The sequence below is a fragment of the Muntiacus reevesi genome, chromosome 12, assembly GCF_963930625.1.
Source record: "Muntiacus reevesi chromosome 12, mMunRee1.1, whole genome shotgun sequence".
In the NCBI taxonomy this organism is placed as follows: domain Eukaryota; kingdom Metazoa; phylum Chordata; class Mammalia; order Artiodactyla; family Cervidae; genus Muntiacus; species Muntiacus reevesi.
The window spans coordinates 44,688,476-44,712,402 of record NC_089260.1 but is presented as its reverse complement, the minus strand read 5'-3'; the positions used below and the strand labels follow the sequence as shown (position 1 = coordinate 44,712,402).

General features: G+C 39.6%; 2 protein-coding genes and 1 long non-coding RNA gene across 3 annotated transcripts in view; 2 read left to right on the top strand and 1 right to left on the bottom strand.

Moving 5' to 3' along the window:
• The window catches only part of LACTB2 (lactamase beta 2), a 32,152-nt gene that overhangs the window by 3,251 nt on the left and 4,974 nt on the right, over positions 1-23,927 (bottom strand). The window contains exons 2-5 of the mRNA XM_065903370.1: positions 22,811-22,974; positions 17,226-17,352; positions 6,032-6,210; positions 3,303-3,451 (exon numbers count right to left, since the gene is read on the bottom strand). Coding sequence (XP_065759442.1) covers positions 3,303-3,451; positions 6,032-6,210; positions 17,226-17,352; positions 22,811-22,974 — 619 coding nt within the window. The remainder of the gene's footprint in view (positions 1-3,302; positions 3,452-6,031; positions 6,211-17,225; positions 17,353-22,810; positions 22,975-23,927) is intronic.
• On the top strand, positions 1-23,927 carry LOC136145135 (uncharacterized). The gene is made up of 3 exons (XR_010658696.1): positions 1-913; positions 21,953-22,016; positions 23,717-23,927. It is a non-coding gene; the product is annotated as an uncharacterized lncRNA (long non-coding RNA).
• On the top strand, positions 14,209-14,681 carry LOC136145064 (large ribosomal subunit protein uL15-like). Its single transcript, XM_065903267.1, has one exon. It carries the CDS (start codon positions 14,209-14,211, stop codon positions 14,653-14,655), a length of 447 nt encoding a protein of 148 aa, XP_065759339.1. The 3' UTR covers positions 14,656-14,681.

Genomic DNA, 23,927 nt, shown 5'->3' with positions numbered 1-23,927 from the left:
TATAGCTGTGAGCCTGTTTCCATTTTGTTATAATTCACTAGCTTGTTGTATTGTTTAGATTCCACATTACAAGAGGTAACATACACTTATTTGTCACATACACTATTTGTCTCTTTTATTCTTTAAATAAGAATTTTTCAAAGTCAAGCTTCTTGACTAAATTGACTATCTCCATTTCTCAGCTCCCTGAAAATGTTTTGTTAAGGTCATCATATTACATTTTAATGAAAATTCAAAGAATTCTTTTAAGTCCTCATTTTACCAGAAATCAGCAGGCAAGTCTCTCCTTTTGGAAGAGCTCTTTTCTTTTCCCTTCCCTAGGTTATCCTACCTCTCATTATTTTGTCTTCATTCTGGATATTCTTCCTGGGATTTCTCTTTAACACTGATGTCTACAATGAATTGTATCACTGACTCTCTTTTTACTCAATCAACTTGCCACTGCATTAAAGATTCCCAAGTAAAAACCTCCAAACCCAACTCTTCTTGAAGCTCCAGCACCATGTATTACTATATCCACCAGCATGATTTCTAAGTCTAATTATGCAGTCCCCCTGGACTGAGATCTGTGGTGGTCATTCTCAGTTTATGGCTGAAGCCCACATTTTTTGGCATGGCAACCAAGGACTTCCTCTGACCCACCATGCCTGTCTTTCCTGCCTCATATCCTGGGACCCCCTCCCTAACCACCTGCAACATGCATTCTGTGCTCCAATAACACACATTTTTGGGGGGGTTTTTCGAACACATAAAAGGCTTTTATGACCCCCCAGTGTTTGAACACATCTTTCCTTCTATCTAGAATGACTTCCCTTCTCCTGTGTCTGGCCTGGGAAATGCTCACTCCTTCTTCAAGATCCGATTCAATGATTAAGTTTCTGAAGCTGTTCCAAACAAGTCTTATCTTCACCAGGTAGGACTGACTTCTCTTTCCTTTGGGCCTCCAATGTGCTGTGTATGGGCCTTGGAGGGAAGCTTGGTGTTACAGAAAAACACAAGGTTTGAGTATCTGACTTCTGACATTTGAGTATGTGACATGTGCGAATTTTGTGCCTTTGGAAAAGTTACTTAGCTCACACTTATAAAGTCAGTTTTTAAATCTATTAAGTTGGAATAATAGTATCTTTATGTAGTGAAAACTTGGGGTACTGGAAATTAAGTACCCCCAAATACAAGTGTAATGTGAAGCATGTAGTACTGGGTCTAACACATAACATGCTCAAAAAATGGGAGCTATTATGAACATGTCTGTCTGCTACACCCCAAGTTCTTTGAGGGCAGAGATCTGGAGTTATCTTAGTTATCTCTGCAGTCATCTTAGTATCTCTGTACCTGGTCCAGGGGCACACAAAAACTTCAGTAAATGTTCGTAGAAAGAATAAATGTCTCCACAATATCTAATGCTGTTCTATATGTGACAGGTGCTGTACACATATGCACAGTGAACACATCCGTGAACACACCTCTGAATGCAGAACCAGCATTTCTGAGGCAGGCACAGTCACTGGCTGCCTCACCTGTGAGGGTTATCAGAGAGTTCTGCAGTCTGTACTTGGGTTAGAAAATACTACACATGTTTCAATGCATAATCTAGAATGGCTAAACTCTAGGAAGTGAACTCTTTTCACAGAATTTAAATATTTACATTTCCTCTTTGCTCCTGGCACTTTTTTTCTTCAGTCCTTTGAATTATTCATCCCTCCCTTTAAACACAAAGCACACTGAGTGTGATTTAACTGGTTTTTGATAACTTAGACCTATGGGACATTGGGACATTGTTGTCATTCAATCGCTAAGTCGGGTCTGACTCTTTCTGACCCCATAGACCGCAGCACGCCAGGCTTCTGTCCTTCACGATCTCCTGGAGCTTGCTCAAACTCATGTCAAACTCAGTGATGCCATCCAGCCATCTCATCCTCTGCCGCCACCTTTGCCTTCTGCCCTCAATCCTTCCCAGCATCAGGGTCTTTTCCAATGAGTCAGCTCTTCACATCAGTGGCTGAAGTACTGGAGCTTCAGCCTCACTGTCAGTCCTTCCAATGAATATTCAGGGATTGTCTGGTTTGATGGGACGTTAAAGACCTTTACTAAATGAAACTCACTCAGGTTCCTTTTCAAGCTCATCTTTAGTTACACTCTCATGTATCTTATGGCTGTATAGGTTATGGCAGTGGGAGTCTTAAAACCCAGATAATCTTATTACATTCTTAACTCCTAAGCTATACTGCCTACATCAGGGAGATAGTGGAGGTCAGAGAATCCTGACATGCTACAGTCCACTAGATTGCAAAGAGACATAGCGACCGAACAACTGGCAAATGATGAACACTGTTAATATTAGCTATTGTTACTGTTGTTGTTACTATTTTTATTGTTAATTTTATTGTTATCTTTTAATTGTTACTTTTCTGAGAAGTAACACAGATTTGCTGAGAAACTGAATCCTATGGATGGATTGCCACACGCTGCTGTCAAACAAGGATGTGCTCAGAGGCCACTGTGTGAGGGGCTCTTTCTCTACTAAATGACTCTTCTCACACTCTTCTCTGAGGCCTTTCTCCTTTTAATCCATTGGGCTTCCCTCGTGGCTCAGCTGGTAAAGAATCTGCCTGTAATGTGGGAGACCTGGGTTCGATCCCTGGGTTGGGAAGATTCCCTGGAGAAGGGAAAGGCTACTCACTCCAGTATTCTGGCCTGTATTCCATGGACTATATATAGTCCATGGGGTTGCAAAGAGTCAGACATGACTGAGCGACTCTCACCTTCATAGGCACTGCTACTAATTCTCACTGCTATTAGCCAGGATCTGTCTCCAGTAGATCACCCCTTCTCACTCGCTGCCAAGTAGGACACTAGATAATCAAGATGGTCAGAGTAATACATTATTGTTGTTAGCTACTCAGTAGTGTCTGACTCCCTGCGATTCCATGGACTGTAGCCTGATCGTGGAATTTTCCAGGCAAGAATACTGGAGTTGGTTGCCATTCCCTTCTCCAAGTAAAACATAAATCATAACAAAGCCTCATCACCAGGCTATTGGCAATGATATCCTATAGAAAGAAGTATAAAAGGCTTAATAATGGCTCAAAAGGGTTATTCTGTGGCCAGAGTTTATCAAACTTCTGTGTTCTAGAAACTAGAGATCTGATTATCTCAAATCTGTACAAGTGACTAATATTACTTAAAAAATTAACCAACTCATTCTGCTCTAAGATGCGATGAGTTTACCACATAAATAGTCTAATGAATAGATTCTTCTATTAAAATTGTGTCTATGTACAAATAAGATAAATAAAAATTACCTTGTAAATACTTTTTACAAGTTCCATTGCTGTGAATGACTTTTCAAAGTTCTCATGAAATATGGTAAGAATCTGCTGTTCTCGGATGTTTCTGTGAGAAATGTATTGTAGAATTTTAGCTTCAGCATTATGGATGACTGGGCCATGTCCTGAATCAGAATAATTATAAAAATTATTTCAACCAAATAAAAAATTTTAAGTACAACTGAAGTTAATTCACTCTACTTAAAAAATATTTCATACAGTGTACTGGAAAGGCATACTAAATATGCAAGTGAGAATTATCTGGAAAATTATACAGGAAAAATTACCTGTATAGGTAATAAAGAGATTTAAAAATTACATACCAAGCTAAAAACTATTAGAGAATTATGTCAAAATCTATATAAAACATTACAGTGTTCAGTAGAAAAAAGAAAAGTAACAATTAAAAGATAACAATAAAATTAAAAATAGTAACCACAACAGTAACAATAGGTAATATTAACAGTGTTCATCATTTGCCAGTAGTTGTTCAGTCGCTGTGTCCTACTCTTTGCAATCTCGTGGACTGTAGCATGTCAGGATCCTCTGACCTCCACCATCTCCCAGAGTTTGCTCACATTCATATGCTTGAATCAGTGATGCCACCCAACCATTTCATCCTGTGCTGCTCCCTTCTACTTTTACCTTCAATCTTTCCCAGCATCAGGGTCTTTCCTAATGAGTCAGCTCTTTCCAACAGGTGGCCAAAGTGTTGGAACTTCAGCTTGAGCAACAGTCCTTCAATGAATACTCAGGGTTGATTTCCTTTAGGATTGACTGGTTTGATCTCCTTGCTGTCCAAGGGACTCTTAAGAGTCTTTTCCAGCACCACAATTCAAAAGCATCAGTTCTTCATAGCACTCAGCCTTCTTTATGGTCCAACTCACATCTTTACATGACTACTGGATAAACCATAGCTTTAACTATACATACCTTAGTTGGTGAAATGAAGTCTCTGCTTTTTAATATGCTGTCTAGATTTGTCATAGCTTTCTTTCAAGGAGCAAGTGTTTTCAATTTCATGGTTGCAGTCACTGTCCACAGTGATTTTGGAGCCCAAGAAAATAAAAAGTCTGTCACTGCTTCCATTGTTTCCCCAATATTTGCCATGAAGTGATGTGACCGGATACCGTGATCTTAGATCTTTTTAATGTTGAGTTTATTTGCCAGATACTGCTCTAAATGCTTGGTACACTTTATTCTTACATAAATCCCATGAAATACGTATGCTTATTCTCCCCTTTGAACAGCAGAAACTGAGGCATGGGAAGGGTAAATAATCTGTCTGCAGTTACATAGCTAAGTGGAGCTGGGATTCTGACTCAGGTGCTTTTAACCACTCTGTGTTCTTAACTGCTATGCTTGTCAAAGATTGAAAAGATACTGACTACCATTTACTAGCTGTATGGCTGTGAAAGTCCCTGAATCTCGGAGCTTATTTCTTCAGCTACCTGCCTCACTGGGTTTTTGTGAAGACAACTCTGTGCAGGTCCCTACACTGTACCTGGCAGGTAGGGCGGCAGGCTTTAACACGTGGTAGCTACGGCTATGGAGTACCATTGACACATGGGCTCCTGCTGCACCAATAAGCCAGTTCACTGAATTCACTGAAGCCAACACTCCAAGAACCTGTACCAGGCACCCTCTCATTAGCTTCACTCCAGTGTGACCAATTCAAATGTCTCCTCTCTTCTCTTTCAAAACAGTTGTCAGCCTCTGCTTCTTTGATGTCATACATTAATCCAAATGCCTAGTCCCACCAAACGTATGTTTCCCACCCCTCGGCAGTGGGAACTCATGAGAGAATATGAAGGTATTGAAGACATTGTATTTACAGATCTTTTCATGGCTCTCTGGCTAGGAACAAGTTAAAGGACTTAAAACAGTCAGTAATTGAGTCTCTTTCCCCTCCTGGGGCCTTCTGTTGGGTTCTGTATCTTTCTTAGGTTTTAGGAGGGAGGGGAGATTCATACTGTAGAGCAGGGCAGTGATAGCTGATATACTAAAAACAGTTGTTTTTGTTTTTCTGAGGAACTGAAATAAATGTACAGTTTCACAGTTAATATGGAAAATATTGATTTCCATGCATGCATGCTTGTTACTTCAGTTGTGTCCTTCTCTTTGCAACCCTATGGACTATAGCCTGCCAGGTTCCCCTGTCCATGGGATTTTCCAGACAAGAACACTGGAGAGGGTTGCCATTTCCTTTTCTAGGGGATCTTCCTGACCCAGTTCAAACCCACATCTCTTAGTCTCCTGTATTGGCAGGTGGGTTCTTTACCACAAGTGCCATCTGGGAAGCCCCATTGACTTCCATAGTGTGAGTTAAAAAACTAAAGCTCAGAGGTCAAATGTTACTTGGTTACATGGCTAAAATGCAGTCCACAATAGAAATCAAGTTAACAAAACTAAAGATAGCTCATGAAATGAAAACATTTTCTGGTCCCAATAAGTTTATTTCCTTTGTTTAACAGTTCTATTAACAGTTCGGTTGATGTTAAAAAATAACCCTATCTTTAAAAAAGTTATTAATAGAACTCTCAGTCTTCTTTTTAATTGCATTGCTAGACAAGACTTAGGGGTGTAATTTAGAAAGAAGCAGTTTATACGTATCTCTTCAAGGCTGAAGACACACAGACAAACCAAAAGAAAATCTTTCTCATCATTTGAAACAAATGGTTTGCTAGGTTAAAAGAATGACCCACCTGGATATATAACTTCAGCTTTGATTTTTAATAACTCTTTCAGGGAGTTCATATAATCATAGAGGTCTTCAAATATGGTTGTTCCTTCCCCTAAGATGCAGTCTCCAGAAAACAGAGCATTTTCTTCTTCTAAGACTAGAGCCATATGATCATCAGTGTGGCCAGGTGTGTATATAACTCTAGTTCAAAGAAGAAATAGTAACAGTTGGAACTCGTATGCTTAGAAGAAATTTTGAGACATAAATTATTCTCTCCTTCTTTATGGACAAGACACAAATAAATGATGTCAACACATTTTCTAGAAAGAGTGGAGTCTTAACCACTGGACTGCCAGGAAATCCTCTACATCAAGGTTTATGACCATACCAATAATAAACCAGTTAAAGAACTAAGTCTAAATAATTTGTTCTGCAGAGTACTTGATTGCTCAGCCACACAGAGGCAACCCTCTCTAGTAGTCATTTTTTTCTGTTATTACTCCTGTACTTTGAATTGCATACTTTGAATTACTGCAGATTTCACATTGTTTTCTTGTTTACCATTCTACCTCACAAGGTTATGAACTCTGAAAGGCAGGACTCCTGTCTTATTCTCATCTTTATATTCCCAGTGCTTAGCACTCAGTAGTAGCTAATATCAATATATTGCTTTCCATGTGCCAAGCACTTACTTCAGGAATTTACAAGCATTATACTTAATCCTTTCTACTAATAATGGGGTGGGTACTATTAACCACTCTGTTTTCTATTTCAGATAACGAAATCACAGGAGATAGCAAAAAATGTCTGGTGGAATAAGATTTAAATTATCTTTTATTTAGCTTGAGAGGTTAATTAGCCTTACCTTTTTTTAAAAATATAACTTTATTTTTTGGCTGCGAAAACAGAGCTCTGTTTTGGTTTTACTTTTAAAAAATGAATTAATTTTATTTTTTCAGTCACTCAGTGCAGCATGAGGGAACTTAGTTCCCTGACCAGGGATCAAACCCATGCCCTCTGCAGTGGAAGCATGGAGTCTTAACTACTGGACTGCCAAGGAAATCCTTCTCTTTGTCTATTCTAAATAGTATTGCATTTTATGTGCCTGGAATACTTTAAATAATTTTTCTCAATAATGGATTTTTTGGGGGGGAAGATAGGGCAAATATAATTGCATATTTGTATTTACTGTATAGGAATTGAGAGTGTGTTTCTGGTTAAGACTGGATTGAACACCTGTATCTCTTATCTTCCTCCTAAACATCAATAAAATTACCATAAAGGGATATGTGAAAAATGGCATAAACCCACAGGAGTGAGGAGAATGGACCATATCATTAGAATTCTAGAAGTTAAAAGAAGACACATGAGTGAGAAATGACTTATTAGATGAAAGAAAAAATGACATTTAAGCTGGCAGAGGTGAAAGCTGAGACCCATCCAGATTTACACTGCCGAAGTCACCAGTCTCTGGACGTGGGACGCCAGGAATCTAGAAGTGGAGGGTGAAGTAGGGAGCAGAGGCTAAAGGAAGAAGACATTGGTAAACACCAGATCACCAGACATCTGAAGAAAGCCTTTCAAACTGAGGAGAGTGAATAAAAACAAGCAAACTAATTTGCAGGCCACAAATTATGAGGAAGAAAACTTCCAACAAAAACAATAACACACACAAACCTCCCCTCCACAGCCATAAAGAAAAACAGCCCCACTAATGTCCTAGGAGAGATAAGAAGTTGCAACGATGAAGCAAGAAAGAATAGTATGAACAGAGCATTTAGGGGGCAAAAAGATAGCCTGAAAACTAAAAATGTGAGAAGAGAAAGGGAAAAATAGGAGTAGGAGATAAAGCTGATAAAAACCTCCCAGAAAGTACAGCAAAAAGGCAAAAAAGATAGAAAACAGGAGAAAAAAAATAAAGTTAGTGGATGAGTCTAAGCGTTCTAACAAAATAGGAGGGGTTTTAATAAATGAAACAGGACAAAACAGATTAGAGAAAACATCAGTGAACAACTTCAGAAAAATTGTGAGAACTGAAGGACACATGTTTCCGGACTGAAAAGGCCTCTCAAGGGTCCAGCATTATAAACTTCCTCCAAGGTATACCACTGGGAATTTCCAGAACATAGTGAAGAAGGAAAAAAAAAAAAACAAGAAACAAACAAACAAACAGGTGGTCAAAAAAGTTCAGCAATCTGAAAGGTTTCAGATTTCTCAATCTCAAAACTGTATTAACTAGAAGGCAATGAAATCTTACATATGAAACCAAGAAGGAAAAAAGATTTTCGACCTGGAATTTACAAACAGTGCACTTTAAATCAAGTTGGATTAAACAAAGACATTTTTAGATATGAAAGGTCTTAAAAAATGCACTTTTTCAGAAAGCTATTGGAGATGGGCTCCACCAAAACAGGAGTATCAAGAAAGAAAATTATGGCGTACAGGGGACAGGTGATCCAAGACTGGAGGGAGGCAAGGGGAAGCCCCGGGTGAGCTCGGAGGGATTTCTGGGAGGATCACAGTCAGCCTGGAAGAGACCCGTCCAGAACAGCAGGTTACGGGGCTCTGAGGGAGGTTCATCCAGAACACGGAAGCGTGAGAATCCCAGATACATTTAAACACTCTGAGAGAACATTTATGTAACTGGAGTTGAATTAATGATATGTATATAGAAAATTATTCAAGTAACAAAACAATTATTAACTGCAGGAAAGCAGGAAAGGAAAATTAAGCACAGTTTACTAAATGGTTCAGCTGTAAATAGTATCTATAGTCCTAGTAAGGTTAACACTGAATACTGAGCTAACCAAAATTATGACCCCAGAAAACTGGGAGACAGGAATGGAGCCCATAAATAAGAGAAGTGGGAAAATCAACTCTGATTTTTTTCAGAGTGGGAAATTAAGTTAAAAAAAAAAACCAACTAAACGGGAAAGTCAAGATGCAGCAAATGATGAAACAGTCCTTCAAGATTTGTTACTGTCACTGCTCCACCCTCTTTCATTTTTGTCCCTAGAGGAATCCATTTTCACCCCTTTTGCTAATTATGTATGTCACGTGCCTGAATTTTTGTGTGTGTGTGTGTCTGTCTGGCCCCAAAAAGCTGTACTACCGAAGGTAATTTTGCATTCCTCTCTGCTTCAAGACCTTCAAAAGCCTACCTAATGATCTAATAAACATATTTCCAAGATTGGTTTTTAGATTCTAGCAAGTTATGATGAGTAAACCTTCTTCTGGGTTTCCTAGACGGTGCTAGTGGTCAAGAATCTGCCTGTCAATGCTGGAGACATGAGACTTGGGTTCGATTCCTGAGTCAGGAAGATCCCCTAAAGGAGGGCAAGGCAACCCACTCCAGTATTCTTGCCTGGAGAATCCCATGGACAGAGGAGCCTGGTGGGCTACAGTCCATAGGTTTGCAAAGAGTTGGACATGACTGAAGTGACTGAGCATGCACATGCAGGTAAACCTTCTTTTAATAAAATAAGTTAGATTACATTACTTTTTAAAGTCTGAAGTGAAATGAAGTGAAGTCGCTCAGTCGTGTCCGATTCTTTGCAACCCCATGGACTCTAGCCTACCAGGATCCTTCATCCATAGGATTTTCCAGGCTAATCTCGAATTAAAAAGAGAATCTATAAAAAGTAGACAAATAAGCTTATTATTTAATATGTCTTATTTAAGCTTAACTCACAGGACCATATGACTAGTAAGCAACAATGAAGCTTCACTAACAAGATGTGTAACTGTTAGCAACTAAAGGCTCGGTATTTTTATGGACTAACTCTAATAAACATTTAAAAGTCAGATAGTTTCACTATAATCTACACCAGAGCATAGGTAAAGAAGGAAAACTTACAACTGCCAAACCTGATAAGGCTGCACAAAAAGAAAACTAACTACCCAATCTCATTAATGAATATTATTATAAAAATCTTAACCAAATATTAGGTTGACCAAAAAGTTCGTTTGGGTTTTCCCCATAAGCTGCTATGGAAAAACTTGAATGACCTTTTTGGTCAACCCAATATTAACAAATAGAATGCAAAACCAAATTTAAAAATAACATAGTGATCAAATAAAGTTTATCAAAAATGCAAGGGTGTTTCAATATTATACGATCCCTGAAAATAATAATAAATCTATGGAGAAAACTAGTGAGACCACTGCCCTAGACATTGCAAAGATGACAAAATTCAAATTGTAACTGTATTTAAGAAAACTGACACAACTCTAATGGCATTAATGATAATTAATAATAATTAGATGTCAACAAAGGAGTCCAAAATGCAGTACTTGGATGCAATCTCAAAAATGACAGAATGATCTCTGTTGTTTCCAAGGCAAACCATTCAATATCACAGTAATCCAAGTTTATACCCCGACTAGTAATGCTGAAGAAGCTGAAGCTGAAAGGTTCTATGAAGACCTATAAGACCTTCTAAGACTAATACCCAAAAAAGATGTCCTCTTAATTATAGGAGACTGGAATGCAAAAGAGGAAGTCAAGAGATACGTGTAGTAACAGGCAAGTTTGGCCTTAGAGTACAAAATGAAGCAGGTCAAAGGCTAACGAGAGTTCTGCCAAGAGAACAGTGAACTGGTCATAGCAAACACCCTCTTCCAACAACACAAGGGACGGCTCTACACATGGAAATCACCAGATGGTCAATGCCGAAATCAGACTGATTATATTCTTTGCAGCCAAAAGATGGAGAAGCTCTATACAGTCAGCAAAAATAAGACCAGGAGCTGACTGTGGCTCAGATCATGAACTCCTTATTGCCAAATTCAGACTTAAATTGAAGAAAGTAGGGAAAACCATAGACCATTCATGTATGACCTAAATCAAATCCCGTTTGATTATACAGTGGAAGTGACAAATAGATTCAAGGGATTAGATCTGATAAGAGTGCCTGAAGAACTATGGACGGAGGTTCCTGACATTGTACAGGAGGCAGTCATCAAGACTATCCCCAAAGAAAAAAAATGTAAAAAGCAAAAATGGTTGTCTGAGGAGGCCTTACAAATAGCTGAGAAAAGAAGAGAAGCTAAAAGCAAAGGAGAAAAGGAGAGATATACCCATTTAAATTCAGAGTTCCAAAGAATAGCAAGGAGATAAGAAAGCCTTACTCAGTGATCAATGCAAGGAAATAAAGGAAAACAACAGAATGGGAAAGCCTAGAGATCTCTTCAAGAAAATGAGAGATACCAAGGGAACATTTCACGCAAAGATGGGCACAATAAAGAACAGAAATGGTATGGACCTAACAGAAGCAGAAGATATTAAGAAGAGGTGGCAAGAATACACAGAAGAACTATACAAACAAATCGTCATGACCCAGATAATCATGATGGTGTGATCACTCACCTAGAGCCAGACATCCTGGAATGTGAAGTCAAGTGGGCCTTAGGAAGCATCACTGAGTACAAAGCTAGCGGAGGTGATGGAATTCCAGTTGAGCTATTTATTTCAAATCCTAAAAGATGATGCTGTTAAAATGCTGCATTCAATATGCCAGCAAATTGGGAAAACTCAGCAGTGGCCACAAGACTGGAAAAGGTCAGTTTTCATTCCAAACCGAAAGAAAGGCAATGCCAAAGAATGTTCAAAATATTGCACGATTGCACTCATCTCACACGCTAGCAAAGTAATGCTCAAAATTCTCTAAGCCAGGCTTCAACAGTATGTGAACCCTGAACTTCCAGATGGTTAAGCTGGATTTAGAAAAAAGCAGAGGAACCAGAAATCAAATTGCCAACATCTGCTGGATCATCAAAAAAGCAAGAGAGTTCCAGAAAAACATCTACTTTTGCTTTATTGATTATGCCAAAGCCTTTAACTGTGTGGATCACAACAAACTGTGGAAAATTCTTTAACAGATGAGAATACCAGACCACCTGATCAGCCTCCTGAGAAATCTGTATGCAGGTCAAGAAGCACCAGTTAGAACTGGACATGAAACAACAGACTGGCTTCAAATAGGGAAAGGAGTATGTCAAGGCTGTGTATTGTCACCCTGCTTATTTAACTTAATGCAGAATACATCATGAGAAATGCCGGGCTGGATAAAGCACAAGCTGGAATCAAGATTGCTGGGAGAAATATCACTTACCTCAGATACGCAGATGACACCACCCTTACGGCAGAAAGTGAAGAGGAACTAAAGAGCCTCTTGATGAAAGTGAAAGAGGAGAGTGAAAAAGTTGGCTTAAAACTCAACATTCAGAAAACTAAGATCATGGCATCTGGTCCCATCACTTCATGGGAAATAGATGGGGAGACAGTGGAAACAGTGAGAGACTTTTTTGGGCTCTGAAATCACTCTGAAATGCAGATGGTGACTGCAGCCATGAAATTAAAAGATAATTGCTCCTTGGAAGAAAAGCTATGACCAACCTAGACAGCATATTAAAAAGCAGAGACACTACTTTACCAAAAAGGTTCATCTAGTCAAAGCCATGGTTTTTCCAGTAGTCATGTATGGATATGAGAGTTGGACTGTAAAGAAAGCTGAGCGTGGAAGAATTGATGCTTTTGAACTGTGGTGTTGCAGAAGACTCTTGAGAGTCCTTTGGACTGCAAAGAGATCCAACCAGTCTATCCCAAAGAAAATCAGTCCTGAATATTCATTGGAAGGGCTGATGCTGAAGCTGATACTCCAATACTCTGGTCACCTGATGTGAAGAACCGACTCACTGGAAAAGACCCTGATGCTGGGAACGATTGAGGGCCGGAGGAGAAGGGGACGGCAGAGGATGAGATGGTTGAATGGCATCACTGACTCGATGGACATGGGTTTGAGTAAGCTCTGGGAGTTGGTGATGGACACGGAAGTCTGACGTGTTGCAGTCCATGGGGTTGCAAAGAGCTGGACACAACTGAGTGACTGAACTGACTGAGATGATACCACTCTAATGGCTGAAAATGAGGAGGAACAAAGAGTCTCTTGATGAGAGTGAAAGAGGAGAGTGAAAAAGCTGGCTTAAAACTCAACATTCAAAAAACTAAGATCATGGCATCCAGTCCCATCATTTCATGGCTAATAATGGGGAAAAGTGCAAACAGTGGCAGATTTTATTTCCTTGGGCTCCAAAATCACTGTGGACAGTGACCACAGCTATGAAATTGAAAGACACTTGCTCCCTGGAAGAAAAGCTATGACAAATCCAGACAGTGTACTAAAAAGAAGAGATAGCACTTTGCCAACAAAGGTCCGTACAGTCAAAGCTATAGTTTTTCCGGTAGTCCTGTACGGATATGAGAGTTGAACCATAAAGAAGGTTGAGTGCTGTGAAGAATTGATAGTTTTGAATTGTGGTGCTGGGGAAGACTCTTGAGAGTCCCTTAGACAGTAAGGAGATCAAATCAGTCAATCCTAAAGGAAATCACTCCTCAATATTCATTAGAAGGACTGATGCTGAAGCTGAAAGCTCCAATATTTTGGCGACTTGACGTGAAGAGTCAACTCATAGGAAAAGACCTTGAGACTGAGAAAGATTGAAGGTAGGAGGAGAAGGGGGAGACAGAGTGTGAGATGGTTGGGTGGCATCACTGACTCAATGCACATGAGTTGAGCAAGCTGTAGGAGATAGTGAAAGACAAGGAAGCCTGGCGTGCTACAGTCCATGGGGCTGCAAAGAGTCAGACATGCCTTAGCCACTGAACAACAAGAAAACATAAATGAGTATAACTTAGAATGATTTCTCCCTTACGAAAAAAAAAACAAAAAACAAATCCTTATAAAAAATTCTGCTAAAAGTGTAATAGATATAAGGTACAAGAACATAAGCTACTAGTGTAATGGGAGCAATTACTTTTGAGAGGCATTAAGAACTGACATTAAGAACTATTATGCTTTTATGGTTTCTAAGTGTACACTTTATATATTGCAGACAATTACAATTTTATAGTTGCACCAATGTCAAGTTATTAAAGAGATGTTAGAAATCATATCCGGTCTGATTAAACCTGCTGCAACCTGTTAGTGAAAGTATTCATGTTATATGAAAATGATTCTAGTAGGTATATTTCTAGCAACTATAAAAATATGTGAAGACAGTCTACAGAATGGGAAAACATTTGCAAACCATTTATCTGATAAGGAGTTAATATCCGAAATACATAAGGAACCCATACAACTCAACAGCAAAAAAATCCAATTAATAAAATGACCCAGCTCTTCTGTCTAGGCTGCCGACATGCCATCCAGACTTAGGAAGACTCGGAAACTCAGAGGCCACGTGAGCCACGGCCACGGCTGCATTGGCAAACACCGGAAGCACCCGGGAAGCCGAGGTAATGCTGGTGGCATGCTTCATCACAGGATCAACTTAGAAAAATATCACCCAGGATACTTTGGGAAAGTTGATATGAGGCATTACCACTTAAAGAGGAACCAGAGTTTCTGCCCGATTGTCAACCTTGATAAATTGTGGACCTTGGTTAGTGAGCAGACACGAGTAAATGCTGCCAAGAACAAGACAGGAGCTGCTCCTATCATTGATGTGGTGCGATCAGATTACTACAAAGTTCTGGGGAAAGGAAAGCTCCCAAAGCAGCCTGTCATTGTGAAGGCCAAATTCTTCAGCAGAAGAGCTGAGGAGAAGATTAAGGGTGTAGGTGGGGCCTGTGTCCTGGTGGTTTGAAGCCACATGCTGGGAAATTCATTAAATGTTAAGTGCTTTTCAAAAAAAAGACCCAAAACTTGAATAGACATTTTTCCAAAGAAGATAGATGAAACAACAACAGGGACATGAAAAAGTGTTCAATATTAGAAAAAGTGTTCAATATTATTAGTCATTGGGGAAATCCAGATTAAAACCAAAATAAGATGTTACCTCATGCCTGTCAGAATGGTCATCAACACACGGAGATATGAAGTGCTGCTGTGTGTGTGGAGAAAAGGAAATGCTTGTGCATTACTGGTAGGACTGTAAACTGATACAGCCACTACAGGAAACAATATGTAGAACTCTCAAAAAATTAAAAGTAGAACTACATATCACCAGCAATTCCACTCCCAGGAACAGATCCTCAGGAAATCAAGACACTAACTTCAAAAAATATCTGTAGCCCAATGTTCACAGCAGTGTTATTTACAATACCCAAAACATGGAAACAATCTAAGTGGCCACTGATGTATGAATGGATAAAAAAGTTGTGATACACACATGCATACACACACAATGCAGTATTATTCAGCCATAATAAATGAGGAAATCCTACCATTTGGGACAACATAGATGGACCTTGAAGGCATTATGTGAAGTAAAATAAGTCAGACAGAGAAAGACAAATACTACATGATCTCACTTATAAGTGGAATCTTAAAAAACAAAACAAAAAACAAAAACCCACCAAACTCATAGGAAAAGAGATCAGGCATGCAGTTACCAGAGGTGGAGAGTAAGGGGAGGGAGAAATGGAGGAAAGGTAGTTAAAGGTACAAATTTCCAATTATAAGATAAGTACAAGGCATACAATGTACAACAAGATGACTAACCACTGCTGTATGATCTGTAAAAAAGCTGTTAGGAGAATAAATCCTGAGTTCTCATCACAAGGAGAAAACTGTTCTTTTTTTCTTTTTATTCTTTTTTCATTTCTTTTTATCTATGTGAGATGATGGATGTTAGCTGAACCATAATACATGTAAATCAAACCACCATGGAAAAAATAGTGTCGGTGTGTATCATATCTTATGGACAATCCTATGAACAATCACAATAAAATGAATTTATGAACAGACCCAGTAGTTTTTTTTTTTTTTAATTGAGAAAGATTCATTTGGAAAACCATTCTTTTCAGAGTCTGCAAATTGCCTTTTCTGTCAAAGTGCTTGCAATTCCTCCTCCACCTGCTGGGTTGAGGGAGGTGAGCATGGTGACCTTGAAAGCAACGACTGAGGGTATTGGAATCACAAGATGGAAGGAGCTTGAAACCTCCCTTGCAGGAGGGCCCCTCACTAATCACTACCCCCTTTTGAACTTTCTGTGACTGAGAAGTAAACTTCTTCTATGTTTTAGCCATTACTCATTTCTGGGTTGGTTGACCACAACAACTAGAATTAACTAATATTAATTAGTGAAGTTAAGGAGTTGATTACCTGAGGTACTTCCATACAAAAAAAACTTAAAATTTAATATGTGCTATGACAAAACAATAAAGGTTATAGCAAAGTTAGTGGAAGGAGCAATGAATTTTGCCCAGGAAGGGTTCTTAAACTAAGTAATGGGTGGATTAGGTTTGAAGAATGAACAAAAGAATCTGTCAGGGAGACAAGTTGAAGGGAAGGGGCGATGCCTGGTACGGGGGATGGTAGGAACCAAGGCACGGATGCACAGAATGTCCTTGTAGCTGTGCCCGTGAGGGCAGTGATGAGCGCGAAGACCAGGAACCTGCGGGGCCAGGCTGTGACACACAGGGGAACAAACATTATCTTGTGTGCAGGGAGCGCTATTCTACATTCCAGGTGACACGGGGTACGAAGGGTAGATCAGAAAGCGGGGAGTCTGCAGACAGGAAGGCTGAGTAAGAGGTAGTGGTTGTGCACATGGAGAAAAAGAGGCCGCACTGCCAAATATTTCTGAGGTTAAAAACTCACCTGATTAAATGTAGCAGGCGAGGGTGGGGAGGGGAGAAGGGGGAACGATAAGAGTGAAGGGGAGTCAGCTTCTATCTTGGGGAAAAAAATCTATAAAGTACTATGAAAAGTAACTCTTCTGAAGTTGGAAAGCAAGTACAGTTTGTGGGGGAGAGAAAACCAGAATTAGTTTGGCTTTAAAGCTGAGTCTGAAATACCCTTTTGAATCCCTCAGACAGGTCTCAGGAGAGATGAGTCTGGCTTGAAATGTGTTTACTTTAGGGATGGGTCAGCCTTTGGAAGTGAGAGCATGAAAGAGCCCTGAATTTACCTAATGGGAAGATCCCTAAATCACTCTAGCAGGAAGCTACTCCATTTTTAAAAATTTAAATTTATTAAAAAAGGTCCTCAATTAATTCAAATAAACAATTTTAGAAAGGTATCTAGAGTGAAAAGTCTTTTCCTTTGCTTATCAAGCAACCTGTTTTCTCTTCCCAGAGCACATCTTCTGTATCCTTCCTGAGATATCTTCACTCAGACAAGCAATGTGACGAAATCTCCCTTCTACTGCTATTATAACACATAGATGTAGATCCCCATCCAGCCTTCCCCAGCTCAAGCACATTGACTTACCTTAGGGTGGCACCTTCAGTCTTAATTATATCTCCATCTTTCACATAAACATACTGTTGCTCTCCATTGCCTATAATTTCTTTTCTCTCAGGATTCCGTGGGAGTTTTTTAATGCAATAGGTAGTGTCTAGTCACAAAACATGTAAAATATATGAAGTCATATTTTAAGTGCTAATTCAGCCTTTTACAAGAGCAGAGCCACAAACACTTGAGAGTGGCTGCAAAGTATATTAACAATAACAGGCAACAGAAATTGGGATGAATTACAGCAGCATACCTCTGAGATGGTAACTATTTTTTCCCACCTTAACAAAGAGATTGTTATTCTATCATGCCCTTCCAGGTCTACATAAAAGCCTCTGTGTTTTTCTAGTCACTCTTATTTTTATACAAAATTTGGAAATAGCACTTCACAGTCTCGGCTTTGAGTTCAAGATGGGTATTGAATACTGTATAGCACAAGGAACTCTACTCAAAGCTCTGTAATAACCTATATGGGAAAAGAATCTGAAAAAGCATATATATGTATATATATATTTATGTCTGTCTGTCAGTCTATAAGATCCCCTATCTATCTATAAGATCCCCTGGAGAAGGAAATGGCAACCCACGCCAGTATTCTTACCTGAAGAATCCCATGGACAGAGGAGCCTGGAGTGGGAGGCTACAGTCCATTGGGTTATAAAGTGTGAGACATGAATACCTGCATAACTGAATTACTCTGTTGTACACCTGAAACTAGCACAACACTAAATCAACTATACTCTGATATTAAAAAAAAAAAGTGGGTGTTTAAGGAGCAGCAGTACAGAACCCAGGAACTTTTTTCTATCTAAGTGCCTGCTGCTGCTGCTAAGTTGCTTCAGTTGTGTCTGACTCTGTGAGACCTCATAGATGGCAGCCCACCAGGCTCCTCTGTCCACAGGATTCTCTAGGCAAGAATACTGGAGTGGGTTGCCATTTCCTTCTCCAATCTAAGGGCCTAAATAAGTAAAAGAAATATGGCATCATGGCAGAACTTAATAATAAAAGGATGAGAGCATAAGGTTCCTTCTGTGAATGAGGAAAAGAAGCCCCAAACCCAGGGCTGAGATATGAAAACATTAAAATCAATGTAAACCATAGTACCCTCCCTGACACAAAGACAATCAATTGCTTAACCAATCAACAGCTGAGTGGGCAATCATATAACCAGTATATCATGTATAGTGAATACAAGCACCATGATCCCAAAGTGCTTAAAAACTGTCATAGTTGGGGAAATAAAAACACAAAGAGGCAATAATTAGAAGACTATACTCAGGCCTATTTCATGGATATACGAAATGGACAATGCAGCTAACAAAAGCAACAAGTGTTTAGAGAAAGAAGTGACAGTTAGGAAGGGGTTAACAGACACGATAGAACTTGATGTGTGACTTACAGGTGAGTAGGATGGGAAAAGGTTCAGAGAAAGACTTGTGGGGAACGGTGTTAGTAAAGGCATAGAAACAAGGATGAGCTCTGTGCCTGTGCCAAACGTGATGCTGCCTACTTGTCTAAAGCAAAACACTGGCTGGGAAATGTGGAGGGAAAGTGGGGTAAGTAAGATGAACTCAGATCATGGCGGGCTCTAAAGTGCCCTTCACAGAACAGAAGGATTCAAGCTTCACTGTATGTGGCTACTGTACACTTGCTAGTAATAAAATGAAATAGTGTTAACAGGTAGATGAGTATGATGGCTGTAGGTGGGGAGACTGCAGGGGGAGAGATCAGAAAGACTGGGGACGGGGTGACTGCAATAAACCAGCTGAAAGACAGTGAGCATCAGGGTTAGGGTGGTGGAAAATGGAAGGAGAAAAAAACATTCCGAGGAAAACTGACAAACGATAGAAATCTGGCTGGTAGGAAGGGGACAGAAATATCGTGAATATAATAAAAAGAAAATAAAACAACAGCAACTAGACCTTCCCTCTTTTCAGCTCCAAACTCCATTACTTTGTATCTTAAGAGGCAGAAGCAAAAAACACTATGTTATGCTGGGAACTGACATTATACAATAAGGCTGTCTTCATTCTAGAGTGAGATAATGAGGGTTTTTTGTTTTTATTTTGTAATCTACACAATTTTGCCTTTCATTGAAGCAGTGGAGATATTATATCTCTAGTTATGAGATCTTTGGCAGACGACCCTTCCAAAAAACTCACAACTATCTCAAAATTACAAAACAAACGTCATATGACAAAATAAGTCTGTATCATAAAATTATGTGCAAATTTGAAAACACATATCCTATTCACAACAGCAATCTATACAGGCAAGATGAAGAAGGGCATGCTGAAAGCAATCATATTATTATTGAGATGGAATTCACATACTATAAACTTCTGAAATGTGCAACTCACTATTGTTGTTAGGTTTGTTTGTTTTTTTAAAAAATATATTCAAAGAACTATACACCATAAACACTATAAAATTTTAGAACATTTTCAAATCCTCATACTCAATGGTATTCACTCCTTATTCTTTCCTTCTCCCTGCTCTTGACAACAACTTATCTACTTTCTGTCTCCATCATATAATTATTTAAACAGGAGGAAACCCTCAGTCATTTGTTAAGGTTTATGGATTATAACAACATTGTTGATGCTAATTATTTAAGCTGATACAAAGGTGATACTGCTCATGTATAATCCTTTCTAATAAAAACATTCTAATTGAAAAGCAGGAAGCAACTGTTTGACTCCTAGGACTTGGATGTTAAACACATGGCAAAGGCCCAACTTCAGCTGCAAAATAATAATTATCAGATAGCAAAATATATTTTATAAGATATACCCCAAACCAAACCAAACCAAAACACTCAAGACGGCCCGAGGCCATCTAGTTCTCATGTCTGGTAAAATTCTGGTTCTCTGTAAGCCACTGCTGCTGCTTCTAAGTCGCTTCAGTCGTGTCCGACTCTGTGCGACTCCACAGATGGCAGCCCACCAGGTTCCCCCATCCCTGGGATTCCCCAGGCAAGAATACTGGAGTGGGTTGCCATTTCCTTCTCCAAGGCATGAAAGTGAAAACTGAAAGTGAAGTTGCTCAGTCATGTCCAACTCTTAGCGACCCCATGGACCGCAGCCTACCAGGCTCCGTCCATGGGATTTTCCAGACAAGAGTACTGGAGTGGGGTGCCATTGCCTTCTCCCTGTAAGCCACTAGGAGTTCCCAAATCACATACTGATTGTATTTTAAATTTTGTAAGCAGGTTGCTTAACAGGCAGTCTTCCCTGGTGGCTCAGATGGTAAAGAATCTGCCAAGAATGCAAGAGACCCAGGTTCGATCCCTGGGATGGGAAGATCTCCTGGGGTAGGGCATGGCAACCCACTCCAATATTCTTGCCTGGAGAATCCCCATGGACAGAGGAGCCTGGTGGCCTGCAGTCCATGGGGTTGTAAAGAGTCGGACATGACTGAGCAATTAACTTATCTTCCCACAAAAATCTTATAAACGGCATTCATAATTTTGGTGTGTACTGTTAGAAACATAGGTTACTAGCACTGTAAAGTAGTTGAAAATTTTCTGCCATGCTAACAGCTAAACAAAATTATAAAAAAATTTAAACTAATTAAAATATGGAACAAAAAAAGTGAAATGGAACAAAAATGATAGTGATTAACAATTGAGAGAATGAAGAAATATACGGAACTTTGGGGACGGGACCCTGAAAGTTACCTCTGAACAATTTTAGTGCTGAGCAACTCAAGGTCTGCATGTAGCTGGTCTAGTTTCCACAGAGTTCAGAAAGAAACACAAGCCACGTCTCAAATTAGCACTAAAGGTTTGTGGCTATAAAGCTGTGTCAAATTTCTCCTTTTAAATCAACATAATAGTTAATTTATTAAATAAATATTATTCTGTAGGGAACTCAAACCTGTTTTCATGTTTAATTTGAAGAAAGTGGGTCAGATGGCCATTAATAGGTGAATGGATACACATAGATGGTGGTATATTCCTACCATGAGTTACTATTTGGAATAAGAAAGGGACAAACCACTGATGCATGAAACACAGGTGAATCTCAGAAACAAGATGCTGTGTGAAAGAAGCCAAAGAGTGGTTCTGTATTCTTCCATTATAGGAAACTTCAGAACACAGACAAAACTAACCTATGGGGAAATGAAGCAGATGTGTGGCTGTTGAGGGTGGAGGGGACGTCACCACAAAGGGCCATTGGCAGATTTCTTTTTGGGGTGGTGGGAGAATTATCTTGATTGGAGTGGTCACATCAGTGTTTGCCACTTCAAATGGGTACATTTTATGTACGTGAATTCAAGCTCAATAAAGCTGATTCATGAAAGAGGAAAAGGGGGCCATAAGTATTTTAATTCACCACCCTGACTGTCACGTTCAAAGAACTGACCAGAGCTAATTAAGGGTCCTCAGTATAGTTTTTTAATTTGCAAAATTTAATGATGGACAAGAGAAAGAAAGGCGAAGACAGGTCAGACTGAGAAAGAATAATTTCCTGCGGTGGACAGTCCCCTTGGATTGGAAGAAAGGAAGTGAGAAGGTAAAACGGTCAGGTTAGACAGATTTTCACAACCGGCAGCCTGGTGATAATGGTACTGGGCCTGAGAATATCTTGGTGTCCCAATTAGTCTCAAGGCCTAAAAAGATAGTAATAGAAATAATACTATTTGAATGCTACATGCATCCCTTGTGTGAATGAACTTTCTCAACTTCCTTGTCTTTCCAGTGCCTTGGACAGGCCAAGCACAGTCCTGTTTCAGTATCTCTGGCCCTGCAATGCCCTTAGCCAGGTAAGCCCTGCTCTCAGATACTGTACGGCTCACTGTCTCTCCCTCCACCCTGGATATCTCTGCCACTGCCCTCCGCCGCTTTACCCTTTCTCCCCTTGCTTTCATGTCGTCGCTTTACTTTTCTTTGTAGTACCTGTCACCATCTGATCTGTGATTCATTTACCTTCCTTGTGAGAATAAAGCTCCATGTTTCGTTCATTGCTAGGTTCCTTGTGTCAAGAATAGTACCTGCATATAGCAGTGTTTGGTAAAGGAATGGATGGATGGATGAAACTGTGTGATGGTGGGATGAGGGAATGAGAAAGATGGTGAAGCGTCAGTACTTAGAAGGTTTCAAGGACAGAATTACCAATGTGACACCCATTCCCCAGTAGTTCAGTTTATCATGGTGATTGCGTTATGCTCTGGAAGACATACAGATAAGAACACACCCACCTCACAGTACTCAGGGTACGTGATCGGCACAGTGCTGGGCACACAGTAAACATTCAACAGTAGCTGCTTAGTATTTAATCTGAAACAGTGTCACATAAACTAAATTAAAAATGACCTTTGTTACTGGGCAACGGGGAAAAATATCAGGAAAAAAGAGATCAGAGGTAGAAAATAGGACTTTTCTTCCCTCCTTTGTTAAAACTGGGGCTAGTTTTCAAGTTACAGTAGTTTCTGAAAGTACCATTTAATTATGGGGTATTCAGGAAATGGTTTACTAGCTTACTTAGCTCTGTTAACTGAATTAAATGATCCTGAAAAACAGTTTTCTTCAATGAGCTTAATGAATATTTTCTGTTTACCATTATTGATGCTTTGACAAATATCTCCTATGCCTCCAGTATGATCACGGTGCCAATGGGTCACTATGATTTCCTGGATGGCTGTGTTAAATTCCGTCAGAGCCTGCTTTAAACAGCTGATATATTCTGGGATTGATGGTTCTCCAGTGTCGATGAGGATCCTCCTGAAAATTAAATGGAAGATAATCACACAATCAGAACACACAGTATCAATATATTTCTCACACAGATAATTTACAGTACGTGTAAGAAACTGCATAAATTGCCTTGTTTCCAAAGTGTTTGAAAACCAGATGCACATAAGCTTAACTATAATCATCTCACCTTAAGAAGATTCTTTGAAAAAACTTAAAGCTAAATGTGAGTCTCAACAAGGAATAGCAATGATATTGAACACTTACACAGCATATAAAAGAAATAAAAAAGAAATAAGGCATAGTTTCAAGGATCTTACATGTTTTTACAACTATATGCCTTGTAACAAACTCTGAAGGTAAGCTTTTCATTATTATATCCAGAAATTAAGTAACTGGCCCAAGGTTACTTTGTAAAAAAATGGCAGAACCAACATTCAAGTTCAGGTATTCTGGTGCCAGAATATGCATTTTTATTCACTCTGCTCTCGAGATTTTTTACAGCATCCTCAAATGTCTGAGCAATAGGGAAGAAGTTGATTCAGTGGTTTCCTGAAGGAAATCTAGTCTTCACTATATACAAAATGAAGTACTGGGGTTTCCATCTGTGAAAGTGAGGGCTGCAGGGGAGCAAGGGGGTGGGGGTGGGGGGACCTTTGAGCTGTTTCCCTCCTTCACTCAGACAACCTACCTTTTCTGCTTGTGGCTCTGAACCCTCCTCCTGCTGTTTGCCCTTCCTCCCTGTTTTATCAACCTGAATATTCACTGGAAGGACTGATGCTGAAGCTCCAATACTTTGGCACCTGATGCAAAGAGCGGCCTCACTGGAAAAGACCCTGAAGCTGGGAAAGACTGAGGGCAGAAGGGGGCAACAGATGATATGGTTGGATGGCATCATCAACTCAAGGGACATGAGTTTGAGCAAACTCCAGGAAGATGGGGAAGGAGAGGAAAGCCTGGCGTGCTGTAGTCCACAGGGTCGC

What these genes read in the sequence shown, in the direction of transcription:
- LOC136145064 (XM_065903267.1), top strand. Translation starts at nt 14,209, where the DNA reads ATGCCATCCAGACTTAGGAAGACTCGGAAACTCAGAGGCCACGTGAGC.